This window comes from Typopeltis vanoorti, chromosome 17 (genome assembly GCF_054136105.1).
Source record: "Typopeltis vanoorti isolate ZY-2024b chromosome 17, IOZ_Tvanoo_1.0, whole genome shotgun sequence".
In the NCBI taxonomy this organism is placed as follows: Eukaryota; Metazoa; Arthropoda; class Arachnida; order Uropygi; family Thelyphonidae; genus Typopeltis; species Typopeltis vanoorti.
This window is the reverse complement of record NC_143565.1, coordinates 73429115-73449855: the sequence shown is the minus strand read 5'-3', so window position 1 is coordinate 73449855 and position 20741 is coordinate 73429115. Positions and strand designations below refer to the sequence as shown.

At 34.3% G+C, this 20741-nt stretch overlaps 1 protein-coding gene across 1 annotated transcript in view; it reads left to right on the top strand.

The window, feature by feature from the left end:
• Positions 1–20741, top strand: part of LOC150097490 (cell adhesion molecule Dscam1-like) — a 231674-nt gene that overhangs the window by 193729 nt on the left and 17204 nt on the right. Inside the window, exons 13-18 of the mRNA XM_090407226.1 lie at positions 346–494; positions 1984–2115; positions 4957–5121; positions 8873–8943; positions 10544–10781; positions 20366–20458. Of these exons, the coding sequence (XP_090263352.1) occupies positions 346–494; positions 1984–2115; positions 4957–5121; positions 8873–8943; positions 10544–10781; positions 20366–20458 (848 nt within the window). The remainder of the gene's footprint in view (positions 1–345; positions 495–1983; positions 2116–4956; positions 5122–8872; positions 8944–10543; positions 10782–20365; positions 20459–20741) is intronic.

Genomic DNA, 20741 nt, shown 5'->3' with positions numbered 1-20741 from the left:
AAGTCAAACTTCAATCAGTCATAAAAGTAATCTGTTTTAATACTGTAGCTATTCCATTCTTCATTATTAATTAATATATTAAAAGAAGCATTATAACATATTAATAGCCCAGTAAAAGACACTAGTAACAATATAAATAATACGATAAGTAACACAATATAAATACAATTAAAACTGCTGATGTATGTTGATGTTATTACATTATTATGTAATAAATAACTAAGTACAATTAAAATGGCTGACGTATCCTGATGTATGTTCAATGCTTTGTTGCGTAATATCCATGTCGAAATTTAAATCATTATTTTATTTCTATTACTGTATAACTCAAAGCGAATTTTTCAGGTATGTTTTTGAAGAACATATTATTCCAGAAGGTATTCAGTCAACGGTCCGTATTCCATCAACTACTAGGAGGGATTCCTCACTTTTTACTTGCACGGCTGAAAATCCATACGGCAAAGATGATACGAATTTTCAAGTTATTGTCCAAGGTAAAGAGGAGGTATAAAAAAGTAAACTATATATAAATCAGTGATTTATAATTTATGCTAAATCAGAAGACGTTTATAAAGTAAAGTAAATATTAATGTGTGATAAATTGTAATGTCTCATCTTACCAACGTGTACAAAATTAGGTTTACAGCCATTCGGGTACAATTTTAAATACACTAGAAAGAAGTATTTCTGGTTCCGAGAATTTCAGCAACACCTAACAAATCACATAGATTCAATTCAAATTCTTTAAAATTAGCAACAATTTTAAGAAAACCAACTTATGTCATTCGATTTACGACCAGAGTGGCATTTAGATTCTGAATGTCTAAATTTAATTTTAAAGTTGAAAACTATTATCAAAAATAAATTATATCTGTTGTACAAATCAACGAGTTGAAAAATTTTACTTTTAAATTAAGCTATTGCTTCGAGAAAATATTTTTCTGATGCCAACGAGGAGCCATTTATAGATGAAATAGCCGGTCAGCTGGTCCGAACAGCTAACATTATAACAATAAAAGAAAATGTATGGGTTGCTTAAAAGACCTAATAACTTAACATGTTGAATCGAAAATTGTCATTAAATTTCATTAGATGTAGAATGCACGAGAACACTAGTTATGTGTTAATCATCATTCCTAATTTTCATTTATCCTATGCTTTTTTATAATTCTTGGTGAACATACTTAAATAAACAGTAGAATCTATACAACGGTACAAATTACATTGCCGAATCTGTCCAAGTGTTCATCAATGCGTTGTTTCAATGTTAATATTCATAAACTCACGGAAATTTACAAGTCTAAGGTTAGGCACCTGCAAACATCAATGTCTTACGTAGGATTTAAATCCCAAAGTCTTTGTAATAAAATAATAGATGCCTTTTACCAAATGAACTAATTGACTGCGTATATTAAGAATTTTGCTATTTCTTAAGTCGAATTAAATGACTTCTTTTATTAACTTGAATGATATGCTGCTGATAGCAGAAACGTTCACTAACTGTCATGCCAAATGGGGTACGTAAACTGAATTTGTTATTGGTACGTAAACTTGGAAGACTAAATTCCGCTTTATTCGAAATAGAAGAATTATTTTCACTTTGAAAGAAATATAAATTAAATATAATATCAAAATGTATTAATAATACCTTAAGGTTATTTAAATTATAATCAATGAAGTTTATATATATATATATATATATATATATACATATTTAAAATAACCAAGCATATAAAATTGCTTGGTTATCCTAATATATATATATATATATATATATATATATATATATATATATATATATATATATATATATATATATATATATATATATATATATATATATAAAGCCGTAGAAAGTGACTTTAGCTTTCCTACTATCTAGATAACTAGATGAAACAATTACTGTAATTTCTCTAGCATTAAAATTTGTATTAAAATTTGCTCAGCATATTAATTAAATTACTATTTGTAATGTCATAACAGAATCGCCAGATCGCCCACATGGAATAGAGATGACAAGCAGAGGGAGTCGTAGCCTGTCCATTGCATGGGTTCATCCGTATAGTGGAAACAGTCCAATAACAAAATATCTTCTGGAATACAAAAGTTCTGCAGGTATATATTATTATTATTATTATTATTATTATTATTATTATTATTATTATATTGTTGATCTTTGAACAGACGGCTGCTAATTGTCCACATTCTTCTCGTGAATAATCAAAGAAAAAATGTATTGATAAGTTAATCAGATAGCACATAAATATGATAATTAGGCGAGGAATATGTGAACCCTTCAAGCTTGAGTTATCACTGACGCCAAAAAACGTTTCGTTATGGTTATATTGGTATACGTCTCCACAGATTTGTTTGATATCAAAATATATATTATTTTCTTTCATCCACTAAGATGTCACACTATCTGTTCCTATCTAATGTCATCATTATCTTAATCTTCCTCCTAAGCTTCCAAACTAATATAAAATAAAAGAAATCTATAATTATCACTAAAAATTTACTCTCTTTGATATTTCTAATAAAAAAAACTATTATTTTCTGTAAATATCTTACACACAATTAAAATGTTTTCATCCTCGCCTTTATAGTTACGATTCATCAATTACTTTCGTAGAGGGGGGGAAGGATGGATGAAACCCTCGGAGGGTTATGGATGGCAATGCTGTATCCAATGAAGTTCTAACTGAGGCTCGGCTATTGCTGTTACCCTCCTGCCATGATCAGAGCTTTAATAGCTCAATAACACCTTATCCCTACACTGTCCTCTACAGATAACGGGGAATATGAAAAGCATTCTTGCTTCGCCACTTTAAGCCAGTCCTTATAAGGACTACTTTTGTAGAGCTTCTGTAACATAATTTCTTTTTATTTTCGCATTTTGGGGCTTCTACAGTAGATTTGTTTTGCTTCCTATCAACAGTTTCTTCCGAATTAATATGTTATTTGTAAAGTCTCCAGTATTGTTCGTTCTTATATTTCCATCTTCTGAGACGCTAGTAAATGCATTAAACTCTCTCTTTCGCAGAATTCCTTAGGACGGTTAGAGAAAGAGATGGCATCCTGGCATCAATAAAACCCGCTTACCTTGTCGTTCCTTTCTAATATCTTCATTGTAAATACACCATAATACTTTTGACGACGTCTCATCGCTCCCCTAATTTCTCTCAGAACTGGTAAGTCTGTAATCTATAATCTTTGCGACAGAAATATAATTATTTATATCTCAGATATAAATAATTCTATTCGGAGGCAGTCTTGTTTGCTGCTACAAGACTATTTGCTTCCTTATTCCATATTCATCTGATTCTCCACAATACCAGCTTTGCTTAATCGATTCTATTTTATTATTTAATTTGCCATCTGTACTGAATATTTTACTTAAATAGCGAAATATTTTATGTTCTATGGGATTCTCTATTGAAATATATTTATTAATTTCCGTGTTTCTGCCTATTTTGATTATTTGCTAATTTTCCCATCAGATTGTTTACAACAGTCCACTTAAAAAATTCAAAAGGGTTGTAGTCGATTACTTACGTGTAGAAGTATAATATGATTTGAATAAACGAAAGAAGTGCGTTTTCATATCAGAATTTCATATCATGATCGTCTAAGCTGGTCATAGAGAGTTAATTTAATGAAGATACTGGTGATTTTTTTTGTATAAATCTTACACAACGCATGGTAACTTAATTATTACTTCAACTATCTATACACGATACTGTAATATATAGTGAATTATGTTAGTATAAAACAAATGTTACTGAACTCTAAAAACCCATTTTTTGTCAAGGGAACTTTTGGTTTGTTTCGAAAAAAATTTACATCTAACAAGATGGCATCTGAAAATATTCTGATAAAAAATATGACCTTGCCTTAACCTTAAAAGTACGACGAAATTCACACATTTCCACTATTGATACACTCATATTCTTTTCTTGTCCGTAATACCATTTCAGTTAAAACTAAATAAGAATTTTTACAGCGAATTACCCCGCAAAATTTTGCAACTCATTGACGTCAATCAGCATGTTATAGTCCTTATAAGGACTGGCTTAAAGGGGCGAAGCAAGAATGCTTTTCATCTTCCCCGTTACCTGTAGAGGACAGTGTAGGGATAAGGTGTTATTGAGCAATTAAAGCTCTGATCATGGCAGGAGGGTAACAGCAACAGCCCAACCTCAGTTAAACTTCATTGGCTACAGCATTGCCATTTGTTACCCGGGAAGTCCTAAAATGGACATCACACTAATCAGCATGTTAATATCGTGCATGTTTTTATATACTAAATTCTATAATAATATGAAAGGTGTACTTTTAAAGCGATATTTATATATTATTTATCAATTAGCAAATATTAATTTTACTTATAATTTAACGAAGAATATTATTTTCATAATATATTATATACACATTATTTATTATTTCAATATGTTATATTATTTTTGCATAATCCTCTGATATGTGAATAGAACTATCTACTGTATACACAGCTCAGCAGTTGATACTAAATCAGCCTTGCAAACTATATCCACTGTAACAATCAACTATAAAAGCATAGCCACGTTCTCTAACAATCTGAACACACAAGACAAATGATTCATCAATTATATTTATATTTTCAAACAAAAAATAAGGTTGCAATTACAATTTCTTATAAAATAACACTGACTGTTTTAGCCCTAATAGGAAAGTTGTAGCAATATATTATTTAATCCAAAACGAAACGTAATGTATTTGCATAACGTTGAGATTGAGATAAATTTAAACTCATGAACAAAAAAAGAAAATAATTGAAACAAAAAAGCAAACTAAACCTCAACCTTATATCTTTTTGCAAGTAAATTCATCTTTGCCATGTATAATGCAGAATGAAATGCTCTTGAGTTCCTAAATAAATTGAGTTCTTAATCCAAGCTATCAATGATACATTTTTAGAGACCTGGACAAATGCCAAAACTGTAATGGTCGAACCATCAAGCAGCGTCTACACACTCCAAGGGTTGTTGCCTCAGCACGTGTATCACATCCGTCTTCGAGCGGAGAACGCCGTAGGAAGTAGTGATTTAAGTGAAAATGTAATCGCTACCACCGATGGAGAGGGTAGGTATATATACTCAAAAATGAATTCTATACAGCTACATGATGGCTGAATTAAATCATGAAAAATAATTTGTTCTTTTGATATATTACATTCGTCTGTTAAGAAGTATATTTGCTATAAATGTACCAGTAGAAGGCATTCAAACTCATAGCAGCATCTTAAGTTATTCTTGCGTTTTATGTTTTACAAAACAAGGAGGAGAAATTTTTATAAAATTATCAATAATTTTGAGTGTAGATTTTCTTCCATTATTTTGTAAAGTATGAACTTTGTAGATAGGATTAATCGCCCTAACACATATAATGATAGGAACGTTTAATCCCGTATGTACAATCTTCCATGTCTAATGAACTGTGTGTATTCTCTGACTGGCATGACTGTTTCGTGGAATGAAAAAAAAAACCCAGTGTTTAAGAGAGGGAAACCCTGCTCATCGATACAAAGCATTACTAGCCGTTATTCTAGCCTACGTCTCCCATTCAAAAGATTAAATCAGTATTGACAGAGAATGAAGAAGAATCTGTTTACACTAAATTTGAATAAATGTAGATCAAACCTTTCGGTATAGTCAGTTTAAAAGGATTGAAATTTAACACTTAATTATACTAATCATCATCATCATCCATCTAATGCGGGTTTAGGCTACATGTACAATAGATTTACAGCCCAATATATCTGCAGCAAAGTGATTTAAATATCTATAAGAGTTCAGCTTTCTTATACTTTCTATTTATTTCCTCCCGGGTGGTATCTTTTCTTCTATTCTTCCTTTCTGGAAAATTCGAGAAAATATTTTATTAGGCATTCGGTACACATGACTATACAAATGGCGCGAATATGCTAACCGAGTGGTTAGCATATTCGCGCTCCAACGGACAGGTCGTGGGTTCGAATCCTACTGTGAGCATCGATGCTTGTGATTGCCTTTAGGAAGGAGATGTACTTCATCGCCTGATGTAAGGCTACAGCTTTCCTTATTGGAAGCGTGGCAAAGTTCCTGACAAAAATAAATATACAAGTAGGAAATATATATATACAGTAATTAAATTAAAGGGGATATTATATATATATATATATATATATATATATATATATATATATATATATATATATATATATATATATATATATGTGTTAAAGATACCAAGCTCTGGTAACTTGTTCTGGTAAAATACTTATAAGATCTCTATTACTAAATTCTTGGTATTTCTAGCCTGGCTCCCACTGATGAGACCTCAATAAAGGTCGAAACCGGTCTGGGTAGTAGCCTCTTGCCTTTATTACAAAACATCATACATCTCCTCCAGGAGATGTGCTTTGCATTAAGGGTAAATATTAAGATTAGTGATCAGAGCTTATTCTACTTTTACCATGAGTTGCCTTGGTCTTGCACTACGTGTAGGATCAGGTAGACTTGCAACACTTGCAGGGGCGCAAACTTGACTTGTTTGTCTGTTTGCTTACTTGGGAAATGGAGTAAAACCAGGTTTAATATAGCTTGGTATCTTTAACATTTATTATACCCAAGGTAAAATACTTTCTACTCACACACACACACACACACACACACACACACACACACACACACACACACACACACACACACACACACATATATAAATATATACAGTATATACATACAGTATATACTGTATATATACAGTGTACAGGGTGTTCGGGATAAATTTGACATATTTATAATTAATTATATTTTTCCGTAAGTTACATGTATTAACACACACTTCTCTTCATTTAAAAGTTTGGACCCTTCTTCATTCATATACAAGATGTCAGAAAGGATGGATAGCTGGAACCCACCTGAATCATGGAAGAGAATAACTTGTATCATGATGATTCGTGCCCGCCATCAAAATAAGGATATTACGACTGCTGCCCAATGCTCCTTGAATACAGTAAAAACAATCAGGCATGAACTAGAGACTTGCAATGGTGACTACGAGGATGTAGCAAGAAGAAAGATCCCTAGCAGACGATCTGATTGCGTTCGTACAGCAGAATTCCTCGCAAATCTGCAGGAACAGGTGTTGAAGAACCCTGGCATTGGAATTCGGGCTTTGTTCGTGGAGTTGCTAACTGTAGTCAAGCCCTGGATAACAAGGGTAGCCAATGGTAGGCCGTATGTATGGCAGCAGGATTCGGCCCCTTGCCACACCTCTGGGAAAAGTCAAAAATGGTTGTCTGAAAATTTCTACGACTTCACCAGTCCAAATGTTTGGCCTCCAAACTCCCCAGATCTTAACCCCATGGATTATTTTGTATGGGGCGCAGTTGAAAAAGACACCAATCGCACTTCCAGTAATACAAAAGCCCAGTTAATGGATAAAATTAAAACAGTTTTTGCGGCCCTTCCCAGGGAGACTGTAGCATCAGCTTGTTCGAGGTTCCGAAGCAGAATTGAAGCTGTGATCGATGCTAATGGTGGTTATTTTGAGTAAATCTTGTTGATAGTATTGTAATTAACTCTGCCTGTAATGTTTTTTTGTCAATTCATTAAATTTAATAGATACAAAGAAGATTTTCTTTTTCCTTACGAAACTGTCAAATTTATCCCGAACACCCTGTATATAAAGTTGACAAAAAAACAGAAAAGAAAAATCCTTAGCCGCCTAGGGTACAAACAATAATGTATTTGTACCCTGGGCGGTACAAATGCATTATGGGTTTGCAAATAACCTTTGTATGGAGGGGGGGGAAACACCTATAAACAGTTTTTCTTTGATTGTTGTTATTATTATTGAAATATACCAGTATAATTATTCTTTGATCTCCTGACTGGTTTTCATTACACTTCTACTAATTGTACTATTTAAGTTTGCTAATTGTTTGCCTATCTTAATATTTTGCTAATTTTACAATAAGAACAATTATTTCCTATAATTTGTATACTTTATACAGTCTGTCTTTCAAATTTCAAGCTATGCTTATTAAAATTCAATACATATAAATTGCTTCAAAGATATTGAAGATCTAAAATATCAACAAAAATGCATTGTGCAGAGATCCCTTTTTGCATATGGGATACCGCATATCTTCGAACTGTGGATTATATTTTGGAAACCTTGCTATAGAAGCAAAAGATCTTTCGACAAAAAAGAGAAAAAAAAAACGGAAAATATGCAGGCAATGCTATTTTGATAAATTCATATAAAAATTCCACACCACATTCCTATAATAAAGGCGTCCCTCTTGTGAAAATGTCAGAGCACATTCCTGTAACAGAGATATATGGAGATAACACACGATGTCATGTTGGTGCGGAAATATCAAAATGCCAAGGAAAACATTCCTGAAATGAAAGCCTATACAAAAAGAACTTCCTTGTCTAGTTTATTTTCAACGCTAAAGCACAGACACTGAAGAAATTGAACGACCGAAATTATTAAACATCGCCAACAACTACTTAAAATTCACAGACACGTTTAAATCTAATACCTTAAACTTACAAAAATTAAAAAAAAAAGTTTAACTGCGAAGGGCACGTTCGGGCATCTCGCCAAGCGACTAAATAGGAAGTTTGAAATATTAATTTATCATATAAATATTAATTTCTTTCGTTGTCTTTTACGTCATACTTCATTTGAGATGAAACGAGCTGTGCATTAAGGAAAAAAAAAAGACAATAAAATGTTCACAGTTTCTGTAAATATTAGAATGTTATTAAAGTTTCTCACTGAAGCTTCTTTTTATGACCAAAAAGTAAGCGTTCCTTAATTAACTTTATTTCCTTAGCTCCAAGTGGTCCGCCCAGGGATGTGCGAGTAATAGCTACTAGCTCACGCTCTCTGCAGGTCTCTTGGAAGGTAAGGCACTTACTCTGATATGTCTGTGTACTTTGACTGTAAATTTCATTACTCTGCATCGTTGATTAAAAACTCGGATTAACATTTTTATTTTGCACAAAGTGGCATCAAATATAAAGCTCAACTTTTACTGCTGACTTGAACGTTTCTAACTAGTTTGCTGTAAAATGGCACAGGTAAATGTCCTCGTCTTAAACGATTATTAAAAAAGAAAGTTGCAGATAAGATCGCTCTTCACCGTTTTCATTTACTTTGCCACACCAAAAAACGGACTGGCTATTTAGCATCTATAAATCAGACAGTTTTCCACGCATTGAAAAAGAGAAAATTGGCTGTTTTAATTTGTTTTTATCATGTTATTCTGCGCTTCTCTATCATGATTAAATGTCAAACTTAACTAGAATTAAATTTTTTTTTGGTTTTTTTTAGCACAAATTTTAATTTCTGGACGGTATAAAGAACAAAATTCTTTATGCCAGTATGTATTTTAGTTTGAGAAGAGTTATTTTCAAGTATTTCAAGAAGAGTTATTTCCCTTAAATTTTAATTTTGGCATCTAATATACACATCTTTTGATTTATTAGTCGCTATAAACATTATTTAATTTTCTCTGGTAGGCATAAAAAATAATTATATATTTCAATAATAATTTTATTTTAACAAAACTTAGAATGCCGCCAGGTGGCGGATTATCTCAATAGTTGCATTAACACTTTAAAAATTGAAAAAGAGAAAATTAGCTGTTTTAATTTATTTTTAACATGTTATTCTACGCTTCTCTATCATGATTAAATGTCAAGTTTAACTAGAATTAAAAAGTTTTTTTGTTTTTTTTAGCACAAATTTTAATTTCTGGACAGTATAAAGAACAATCTTTATGCGAATATGTATTTTAGTTTGAGAAGTGTTATTTTCAAGTAGTTATTTCCCTTAATTTTTAATTTTGGCATCTAATACACACATATATTGATTTATTAAACGCTATAAATATTATTTAATTTTCTCTGGTAGGCATAAAAAATAATTATATATTTCAATAATAATTTAATTTTAATGAAACTTAGAATGCCGCCAGGTGGCGGATTATCTCAATAGTAGCAATTAACCCTTCCTAAGAATGATATTTCTTGCAGAGTGATTCGATTTATTTATTTATTTATTTAAAGAGTGGGTTTTATTTCATTATATAGAACTGATGAATATCATGTAAAAACTGTATTGTATTCAATACTACTTAATCTTTCCATTAACAGTTTTTTTTTTTTGAAATCCATGAGTGAATTTTGCTGTTGTTGTTAATGGCGCGCGCGCGCGCGCGCGCGCGCGCGTGTGTGTGTGTGTGTGTGTGTGTGTGTGTGTGTGTGTGTGTGTGTGTGTGTGTGTGTGTGTGGATAATGGACATCCTTGTGTGCGTACAAGCGTAAATATAAAATTGATCCACTAAACAATGCTAGAAGTTTAAAATTCAACGGTAGTCTAACTTGTTGTCAGCAAAAGACATATATAGCATTCTATACAAGCATTATTGTCGATTTCATTTATTATATTTCTCATTGTTGTATTTGATATTCACTTATTCTGTTTTTCATTTGTGCCTTAGCCTCCTCTCAGAGAAGAGCAGAATGGTGCCGTAGAGGGTTATTATGTTGGTTACAAAATTGAAGGTTCTAAGGAACCCTACGCTTACAAAACTTTAGATACTGTTGAAGGAGTGGCACAAGAAACGGACCTGGGAAATCTTCAGAAATTCACTAAATATAGCGTTATAGTACAAGCTTTCAATAGTAAAGGCGCCGGACCTACTTCCGAAAGAGTGTTGATTCAGTCTTTGGAATATGGTAAGAGTAACTGAGAATTATATTTCTACCTAATATTTAGATAAGAATGAAGTGTATCATGGACAGTTATCAATTCGCTTTTATGTCTATTGAGACCAGGAGACGGACAAAAACATTATTCATTATGTCAGTAATGAGTTAAATCATTGCTATTTTTTTTTAAATTTTCAATAGCTCAGTAAAATATAGATGATAAAAAAGAGAAATATTAGAGAGAAAAAAATAATATAATTACATCTCTAGGTATTCTTTGTATGAATATGCTTGGATAAACGACCATAGACTTAATATTAAACACAGTTTCTTTGTCCATAATTTTAAAACCTTTCACTTAATACTAAATACTGTTTATTTCCCCTTAATTAAAAACAAAACTAATTAATGATAAACACGATTTCAATTATCCACCCAACCGTTGTTGCACATAAAATCGTCGAGTCAAACATTGTTTAGCAAATTTTTCCACTTCATCTTTCGAGATCGGACCGTCTCTTGAGAATCCAGCACTTCTTTGTGTGGCGAACCGTTGAAGCGATACTTCATCGTCGTTTGAAGCTCGCACTTTCTAAATTTTTTTGTTTTCGGTTATGTTGTTTACCGGTGCCGATATGTAAACATCTCCGTTCTTCTGCAATGTCGACACTGTTGAAAAGACAAAGAAAACTTAGTATGCTTCACCATTTTTCGCACTACTTTATAATTAACAAATCATCTCGACTTTTCTCGCGAACCTCGAGATACTTTCTTTTAGTAAACATGTTTCCGACGGAAGAGGTCGTTTCTAACTGATTTTACAGTGGTGGCAGTATTGGGGTAAAGTGCTCTTTATAGCAAACTTTGAATGTACTTAATTATATATTCTTAATTCCATCTACTTATTTATATATGCCTAATTTAAACTCAGTCTTAGACAATAATATTTTCTAAAACTTTTTTCCAACTGAAAGTGAATAAACCGTGACGCAAGTGACAGATAATGCACTCGTCTCTTGACTTTTAATTGTCTCTGCGTTAACTCTAATTAATCTAACCGAATCCAATCATTTCCGATATGGTAATGTGTTGTTAGTCTGCTGGATATTTATTTTATTAGTCAACCTTCCACTTTAACCATTTTCATTAATCTGTTAGCGTAAACGCGAACGAACTGTGGAAAACTAATGGATTAGAAAGAAACAGGCTAACAGCAAACATTTGGCTGGTTGTTGGTTGTTTAGCAAAACAATTAATTAATTAATAGCCACCTATATTCTGTCTGTAAAAGGTGTATACTTTTTTCCAAAAGCTGAAGGGCGATGACTTGAATTTCTAGACTCGCTGCCACCGTAGGAAATGAAACCAACTACTGCAACGGTAGTTGAAAAGTCAATATTCGTTTTTCTCCAGAATGAGGATTTTTCTCGGGATAAGTTTCTCCAGAAAAGGAGAAAATCATTTCGAGAATTACAGTGAACAGTACTGACAAACAATCTTAACGCTCAATCAATCAACTATACAACTGTAGAAATTAAGCAATTTTAATTTTCTCAAATATCATGACATTTGAAAAGAGAAATTCAGCTGGCTCTAGAGCTTCTGAAGCTCAGTCGGTATCAACACTGCCGTTTGGTTAGAAAGACCTGAGTTTGAATCTTTATAAGAGCCTTCCAAGTAGGTATGACTGTCTCATATGAGAGGTTGCAGTGTTTTTCTTCATGAAACACAGATTTTTCATCCAAGCAAACCGGCAGGAAGACATGCAGCCAACAAAAATAATACGCTTACTTCACTCATAGTACTAATGTACTATACGCTTACAACGTTTCATGGTTGGAAGCTACATAAATATCATACGAATGAGATTGAACATCAAATTATTCTGTACTTCTCATATTATGGAATCGCATCACTCTTCGCACTAGAAATACATTTTGATATAGTGCAATACATGATGAGATCCCTACGGGAACTGTTTCTAAGAACCACCCCATTTAGTTCATAATGACGATATTCGCTGCTCGTGAAAAGTTGTTTTCTATCAATTTCTCGTAAGTTTGTTTTGGCGATCATCAGAAGCTTCTTCTACTACGAACTGCAAATGGAAGTGTTTCCTCCTGCCGTCTTTATCGTCTTTATATTATTCCATTTAGATACGTGGTAGCCAATATTTAAAATATTGAACAGATAACTATTCCATATATTGTGAAGAGGTTTAATGTACGTTACGGGTGTAAATTCTCTACTCGTATGGCGATAAAAATAAATAACCGAACTTGAAGAGCAGAAAATACTCCCTTGTGTTTAGTTTCTTTGATCTGTAAGACTCGTTGTTACTTATAGCCAAGAGGCTCACCTGAGTTCTTCGCTGCTTCTCGAAGATTTAGTTACAGACTTCTGAAGCGTTTCACATTGTTTATTCCTTCGGGGCACAGACGAAACATGCGTAAATTATGAGACCTCACTCGATGTCTCGGTGAACAGCTCCCAGTAGTGTGCGTACATATATTATTCTCCCGTTATACGAGCGACTGTATATGTAAACCATTTCGATGGGTTGCTGTTATCACTAATAAGCTTTGAAAGTTATGATTTAAAATCGTTATTTAGTTCCGTTGGATTTTTTTTTATATTTCAAAAATAGTAGGAGTTATTTTTTTTTCTCTTTCTCTTTCGTATTTTCATAGAATAAGATATTTCGCTCTCAATAGATAACAGAGGATAACGACTTGATAATAAAGAAACAAACTATTGAAACTAAACACCTTTAATATTTATTAATTGCAAAAAAAACTACTAAACTTACTTTCTATGTAAGTTTGTCGGTATTGAAATACCGTAGTTGAAAACACTATCATGTAATTTGTCTCTTAACAGAAGAAGAATATCTAACTTTCAATTAATAACAACTCTGTTAAAAAAAAAAAGTGCTAGTAATTTCTTTGCTTCGCAGAACGCTACTGGTTTGATGGGTGAAGCATAAATACTTTTCATATTCCCCTTTCTTTGAGAGGAAATTCTGTGAGTGGAGAGTTATTGAGCTTTAAGCTCGCCCTGGAAGGGCAGTGAGATTAGCTGTGTTCAGCTGAGCATAGAACTGACTTGGGTCTTTTGTATTTTCAGAATTCTGCTTCAACGTAATCTGAAGCAGGCCTGATCAGGGGGTTTGGATGATTGCTTGTCTTGGCGAAGAACTTTTTTGCTAGGTCACGAAGGAAGGATGTGATGTAGGGAGTATTGACTTCTCTGTAAATCTGAGAGTTTCTAATGAACCATGGGGCGTCCAAGATCATTCTCAGGCATTTGCTCTGTATCCTCTGGAGTTTTAGAATATTTGTATCCGAGGTATGGCTCCATGCAGGAGATGCGGAAGTGATGACTGGGCGTATTACCATCCTGTATATGAGTTGTTTGTTCAGGGTATCCAGTTTGCTTCTTCTGTTGATCATGAGGTAGAGTTGTGCGATTACTTTCGATGTCTTGGAACTTACGTGCTTCATGTGATTGCTGAACTGAAGTTTTTTGTCAACCATCACACCGAGATATTTTACTTCGTTCTGCCATGGAATTTTGACTCCTAGCAAGTGTATGTCTTTATTGGTCTGAAATTTCTTCTTAGAGAACAGTATGGCTGAACTCTTCAGTGGGTTTGCTTGGATCCTTCAGTCCATCAACCATTTCTCCAATAAATGGATACTGAATTTCTAGAATCGCAAATTGGATTTCTTCAATTGAAGTCTACTGATAGCTAGTTTGGGGCTGCGAGATCTTGCTAATAAAGCAGTATCATCAGCATACAACGCAGTGATTGTTGAATTAGAGTTTTTAGGGATATCAGCTATGTAGATAGAAAATAGCAGGGAGTCAGAGGTGAGCCCTGTGGCACCCCTGCCAAGATCTTGCGTCTGGTTGAAAGAGTTTCATTTATTTTGACTTGTATAAATCTGTTTTTTATATAAGAGTTAATTATTTTTACAAGGTTAATTGGCAAATTGTATTTGATGAGTTTATAGAGAAGACCCTGATGCCATACCTTGTCGAAAGCCTTTGCAGCATCTATAAAGACTGCAGCTGTGTGGAGGATCCAGCTGAAACCTTTTGTAATGTGTTCCACCAGTCGGTGTATTTGTTGAGTAGTACTGTGATTTTTTTCTGAAACCAAACTGCTCGTCCGGAATAATTTCTAGCTTATCAGTTGCTGTTTGAAGCCTTGTAAGGATGACTTTTTCCTCCACCTTTCCAAGGCTGGGTAGAAGACTGATAGGTCTGTAGCTTTCGGGAGTTGAGAGTTCTTTCCAATCTTTTTGAATGGCATGGTGTCTGCCGTTTTTCAACTTATAGGAAAATGCTTGAGTCTGAGGATGGCATTGATTATGCTGATTAGCTGGACAATGGCTCTTCTGGGGAGTAGTTTAATTATTCTGCTCGAGATGCCATCTGGGCCTGTGGCCTTGTTGTTGTTCAGATTGGTTATGATGTTTATAGCTTCTGCTGGAGAGGTGGGTGTGATGAGTTCTGAGTTATCCTTTTGTTGTTGTAGCACCTGCTTGACTCGGCGGTGAATCTTGTAGATAAGATTGATATTCAGGTTTACGTAAGAGGGATTACACTGAATTTCCAGGTTGTCAGCTAGAGCTTCTGCGTTTTCGCTATTAGTATGGGCTACTCCCTTATTAGTCTGAATACGAGGTATAATTTGCCTTTTGGTGCGGATGGCTTTCAAGAATTTCCAGATGGATCTGTCCTCTGGGTTTACGTTCGACAGCTTAGTTTCCCAATCATGGTTTCGATGTTTTTGTAAGTGCTTCGCGAACTTGTTTGTTTAAATTATTCAGAGTTGTTTTGGCTTGAGGAGCTCTTGTATCATGGCTATGTTTTTTAATCTGATTAGGTCCATGATTTCTTCAGGGATCCGACCGCTAGGGTGAAAGACTGTGATTTTCATGACCGATGTTATTGTTTTTTTTTTATTTGACTGGTTAGGTTGTTTACAGCAAAGTCTATCTCCTCTTTAGTATGAATAACAGGGACTGGGCCAATGTGCTCTGGGAGAATTCTGGAAAGCTTGTCCCAAGATATTAAAGTGTGCGGAGGAGGAAATTGCTCTTGTGTACTGAGTTCAAGCAGAATGGAGTTGTGGTCGGAAGAGAGTTCGTTTAATGTTTCCAATTGATCTTGGTATCCAATGTTTCTGAGGAAGACAATGTCAAGGACGTCTGAGCTTCCAGATGGGCTGTGATGGGTGGGGTCTGTGGGTCCTGCTATGACAATAGAATTTTGAGTTGAGTACGTCTGTGGAGCCAAGAATGGAGTCCAAGTCAGCTACCAGTAATGGGATGCTCGGTGGATTGTATATAGCATAGATTTTGATACTGCCAGCATTTTTAGTATGAACTTCAACGCCTGTTATCTCTAGATTCTTGGTTTGTGGATTGGTTAGGACGTTGTGGCATAAGTAGTTTTTAATGTAAACGGCTGTCTCTCCTCCACTGCTGGTGAGTCTGTCTGGTTTGAACAGAAGGTAGTTCTGTAATTTAGGGTTATTAGCTGGCCTGAAATGTGTTTCATTAACTAATACTATGTCAGGATTGTGTCTCTGAGTGAACTCTTGCAATTCCAGAATTTTGTTGCTCGGTCCGTTTGCATTCTATGCAGTAATCATGGGCGAGTTAGGCTGATACTTTCTTTTATTCATTGTTGAGGGCTGTCAAAATTGAGTGGGTACCTTGTAGGAATCTTTTTGTGGAGGATGGTGAGGGATTTGTCATGCTGAATTCTTATAGCATGGCAGCTAGTGAGGTAGTTAACACAGAAGTTAGATTAGAGCTTGTTTTTTCATGGGATGGGATAGCCTTTGTTCGTGCTGCCTCGGCATAAGTTTTGGTCATTGCAGCAGCTTGATTTCTTTCCTGAGTTGTTAGAGTGGAGATTGTTTGGACCAGTGGCCGACCTGCATGGCTGCCTTGAGCATTTCTGTAGGGTGTAGTAGGGGAAGCGTTTGCTGACCCGCGGTTATTTGGGTGTGCAATGCACCCCTTGTAGTTGGCAGGGTGAAGTCCTCCACAGTGGCGCATTTAGCTGGCGTGGATCTTGGCTTGATGCAAATGAAGGCCTGGTGGCATTTTAAACACCTGAAATTGGCCTTGCAAAGTTTTTGGGCATGGCCAAACCTTTGTCATCTATGGCACTGCCCAGCTGACAACTTTTTTCCTTAGCGGCTCAGTAGAGATTCTGAGGTCACAGATGGTGGCCAGTTCATAAATCTTTTTCTGCATCTTGTCAATCTCTATCAGCACTAGTGCATTGGCCGTTTATCTGACTTGAGCATCCTACTAACTTTGACTGGGGTCAGGCCCGACTCATAAGGTCAGCAGTGATTTCTTCAGAGGTGACACCAGTTACCCCGAGAAGTACCTCTCCATCCTGATCGCTAGTTTGAATGTACTGCTTTATAAAACCCGGCCAGTCAGATTCTAGCTTGCCTATTATAAGTTTCAGTACCTCTAGGGACTGCTCCTTATTGAGGATCTGTATCTGCTGCTTGATGTTTTCCATATCCGAGCAGCGATATCCTGCAGGCAGAAATTGTTTGACAGCAGTATATGTAATCCAGCAGGGCTAGGCGCCTGCCAGCAAAGAATCCTGTAGACCAAAGTGGTCTACTAACAATATAAAATCATGCAGGGCTAGAGGCCTGCCAGTAGAAAATCCTGTAGACTGAGTTGGTCTACTAGCAATATTTAGTCTTGTAGCGTTTACTAAATGGGGAAAGGAGTATCAGCATCTCACGTAGCCACAGATTGAAAACCTACCTCCCTAAAAAACCTCAAATTCACCACTGGTCCTCATTGCGGGTGGGGCCTGCCGGCCATTTGACCTCTTGCATGTTTCATGAAGAGGGGGAGACAGTAGGAATCGAACTGTGTCAGCGCTAGTGCAATGTGAGTTTCTGAGAAACCTGTTTCTGTTGTGAGTTTCTGTTTTTTGGGTTTTGTATACATCCTATGTAGTTTTCTGGATGCGGGCCCCCGCAGTTTGCACATTTAGCCGGGATGGATTTTGGCTTGGTGTAGGTATATGTGGGGGTGGCTCTCCCCGCATTTTAAGCACTTGTATTCTGCTTTACCTAATCTCTGGGCATGACCATACTTTTGGCACCTGTGGCACTTGTCTTGACGAGGTTCTTTTTCATAGTGGTTCTGGGCTGATTTTTAGCCCACAAATTGAAGTTAGGTCATATATATTTTTATATGCCTGGTGGATCTCTACTAAGACGAGTGACATTGGACTTTTGTCTGCTTTGGTCATTCTGCTGACCTTGATGGGTGGTAGGCCTTGGTATCAGAGATCGGCAGCTATGTCTTCTGTATGTATGTGCTCTGATACTCCACGGAGAACCACCTTCAGGTTCCTCTTGGAGTCAAGGGTGAAGGTGTGGTATTGCACACCTTTATTGTCTAGCTCCTTTGTGAGTCTGCGGTAGTCCATTATAGTGGCGGGTTGGATTTTGATACCATCGTCTAAATTCTTTGCTCTAGTGTATGCTATCTGTAGACTAGTCATAGAGTGGCAAAATATAGCCAAATTTTGCTGAAATTTTATTCCACCATAACAAATTTCATTCCTCTCATTGATGATAAATTAGTTAAATTTATAAAAATTTATAGTATCTTTATAAATTTTGTTATATTAAAAATAAATCATATTTTTAGTTTACATGTTCTTCTAAATTCAAATAAAATAGGCATTTACAATGAAATATACGTTATTTATTATTATTATTATTATTATTATTATTATTATTTTCATAACGGGTACTTAGTAATAATGAAAATTTAAGAAGGGGTACACGGATATCTGAAGTTCGAGAAACACTGTTTCATAGTAAAAGTTACTTTTTTATGGGATTAATATCTATTTCTAAGAATAAATACAGATACATCACGTACTTAGTTTGTTGCATTGTTACTTAGTGAGTCCGACGTTACTTGATTAGCAGTCATGACTTTTTTTTTTTTGGATACATAGTTTTATTAATATATGAAATTTACGCTTCGCATTATGTTCATCATTAGATCAACATACTCTTGCTAGTTACTATTTATCCTTCGGAAAATTTTTAATAGATTGTCATTTAAAAGACGTTTAGAAATTGTGTTTGTTGACACTTTGCTTCTCAATGCGTGCTATAATTCTCATTTCTGAATTAATTGTATGGATTAACGTACGAATGATAGATATTTAAACGAAGAAACAATTTTCTGTATTTTTATTATGTATTATCCTAGTAGGTGTTATACTCGCTCATTGATCATTCCTGTAAGTTTGACTCAAAGACTTCGGAGTATTCTTTAGTTATTCTTTATTCTTTAGTAATGAAGATGTCTGATCTGACGCTGTTGTGTGCGCGTTGTTTCTTCATAACATGCGTGTGCCTCTTTTATCAATATCGAAACTTTCACTCTTTTCTTCAATAGAAACAATGTTCGATTAGATATGCATTTCAAAAATAGATTGTCATCTAAATTTAAAAAAAAATACTTTTCTGGGTTTGTAATGTTGAATTCAATTACGGTTTGTGAAATGTCCGTGACTTTTCCATTCTTTATTTTGATGTTCAGTCCATATTTTTCAGCCTATAATTAGTGTGGAATAATATGAGTTGATTTCATGCCCATTTCTGCGTGCTTCTTTAATTTTTCAGAATTGGCTCTATTTGTACGAAGTGTTCTTATTCGCTAAATCCAGTCACTAATTTTGTCTTTCATTTTATACCATTCGGTTTTTTCTTCTCAACTCTCATAACAGCAAACATCTTTTTTTTTTTTTTCAAAAAATAATATCTTTCCTTTTATTTTCTTTGAAGATTACTAGAATTCGTATTGCAGACTTTACTGATTTGGAATGAGAAAAACCCCGCATCTACAAAATTGTCTGAAAATGATCATCGTAAAAATAGCTCTGCCTAAGGTTGAAATTTGTAGTACACAATTCTGTGTACTACAAATTTCTTGTAGTCATCATCTTATGATGAATAAAACTATATTTTTATTCGATTTAATTAGGCGCTAGCTCAATGTTCAATTTCTAATAAGATGTTAATTCTTCTGTTTATTTTAGGATTCAGCGAGATTCAGTCAGAATTGTATCATAAAATATACTTATTTTATTATCCTTGTACTGATATTATCATCAACCTTACATGTCAAGGATTTAGGACTATTCTGGTCTGTTCCGGCCTCACCTCAGTTGCCATCGACAAGCCTCTTCAAAGGACGAATTTGTCTTTTTCCTAATGGTTTATGATGAAAAACTTGCTTAGTTATTCTTTACGTGTGCATTTCTAACATGCCCCATTAAGTTGTATTGATATTTCTTAGTTTTAGTTTTTTTTGTTTTTGTTGAATTCTTTCACTATTTTTTTCGCTTGTTTTATAATGAATTAGGGTATATTTTTTGCTCATAAATTTTGTTTTACTTTTATAATGTTTCTAGTAATGTTGCAAAAAATGCTCGTTATGAAATTTAACAAACATATTTCAGCTCTTAAAACATATATTAAGAGAACATCGAAAATCAGCATTAATCATTATAATTTTCCTTCACAGACCCTCCTGTAGCGCCTATATTACGACTTGTTTCTTCCACACCATCTTCAATACATGTTGCTTGGGACCACAAAGAAAAGGAAACTATAGAAGGTAAAGAAACGAGACATTTATGGCTTTGTTAAAAATTTTTACTTTTAAAATTTGTGCAGCTGATGTCGCACTGTATACTTCATAAATTCTTCTCAGCTTATTGCATACGCCGTTCTATATATAAAGCTACATATAACAATTCCTCTGTCATGAGATGTTATTTATAATATTATTTAAAATACTGATCACAGTATTATTTATAATTATTATAATATTAGTCTACTCAGTTGCATTTTGTGTTTAGCTAATATTATGGTAATATTTGCTTAACGATTATTGAAAT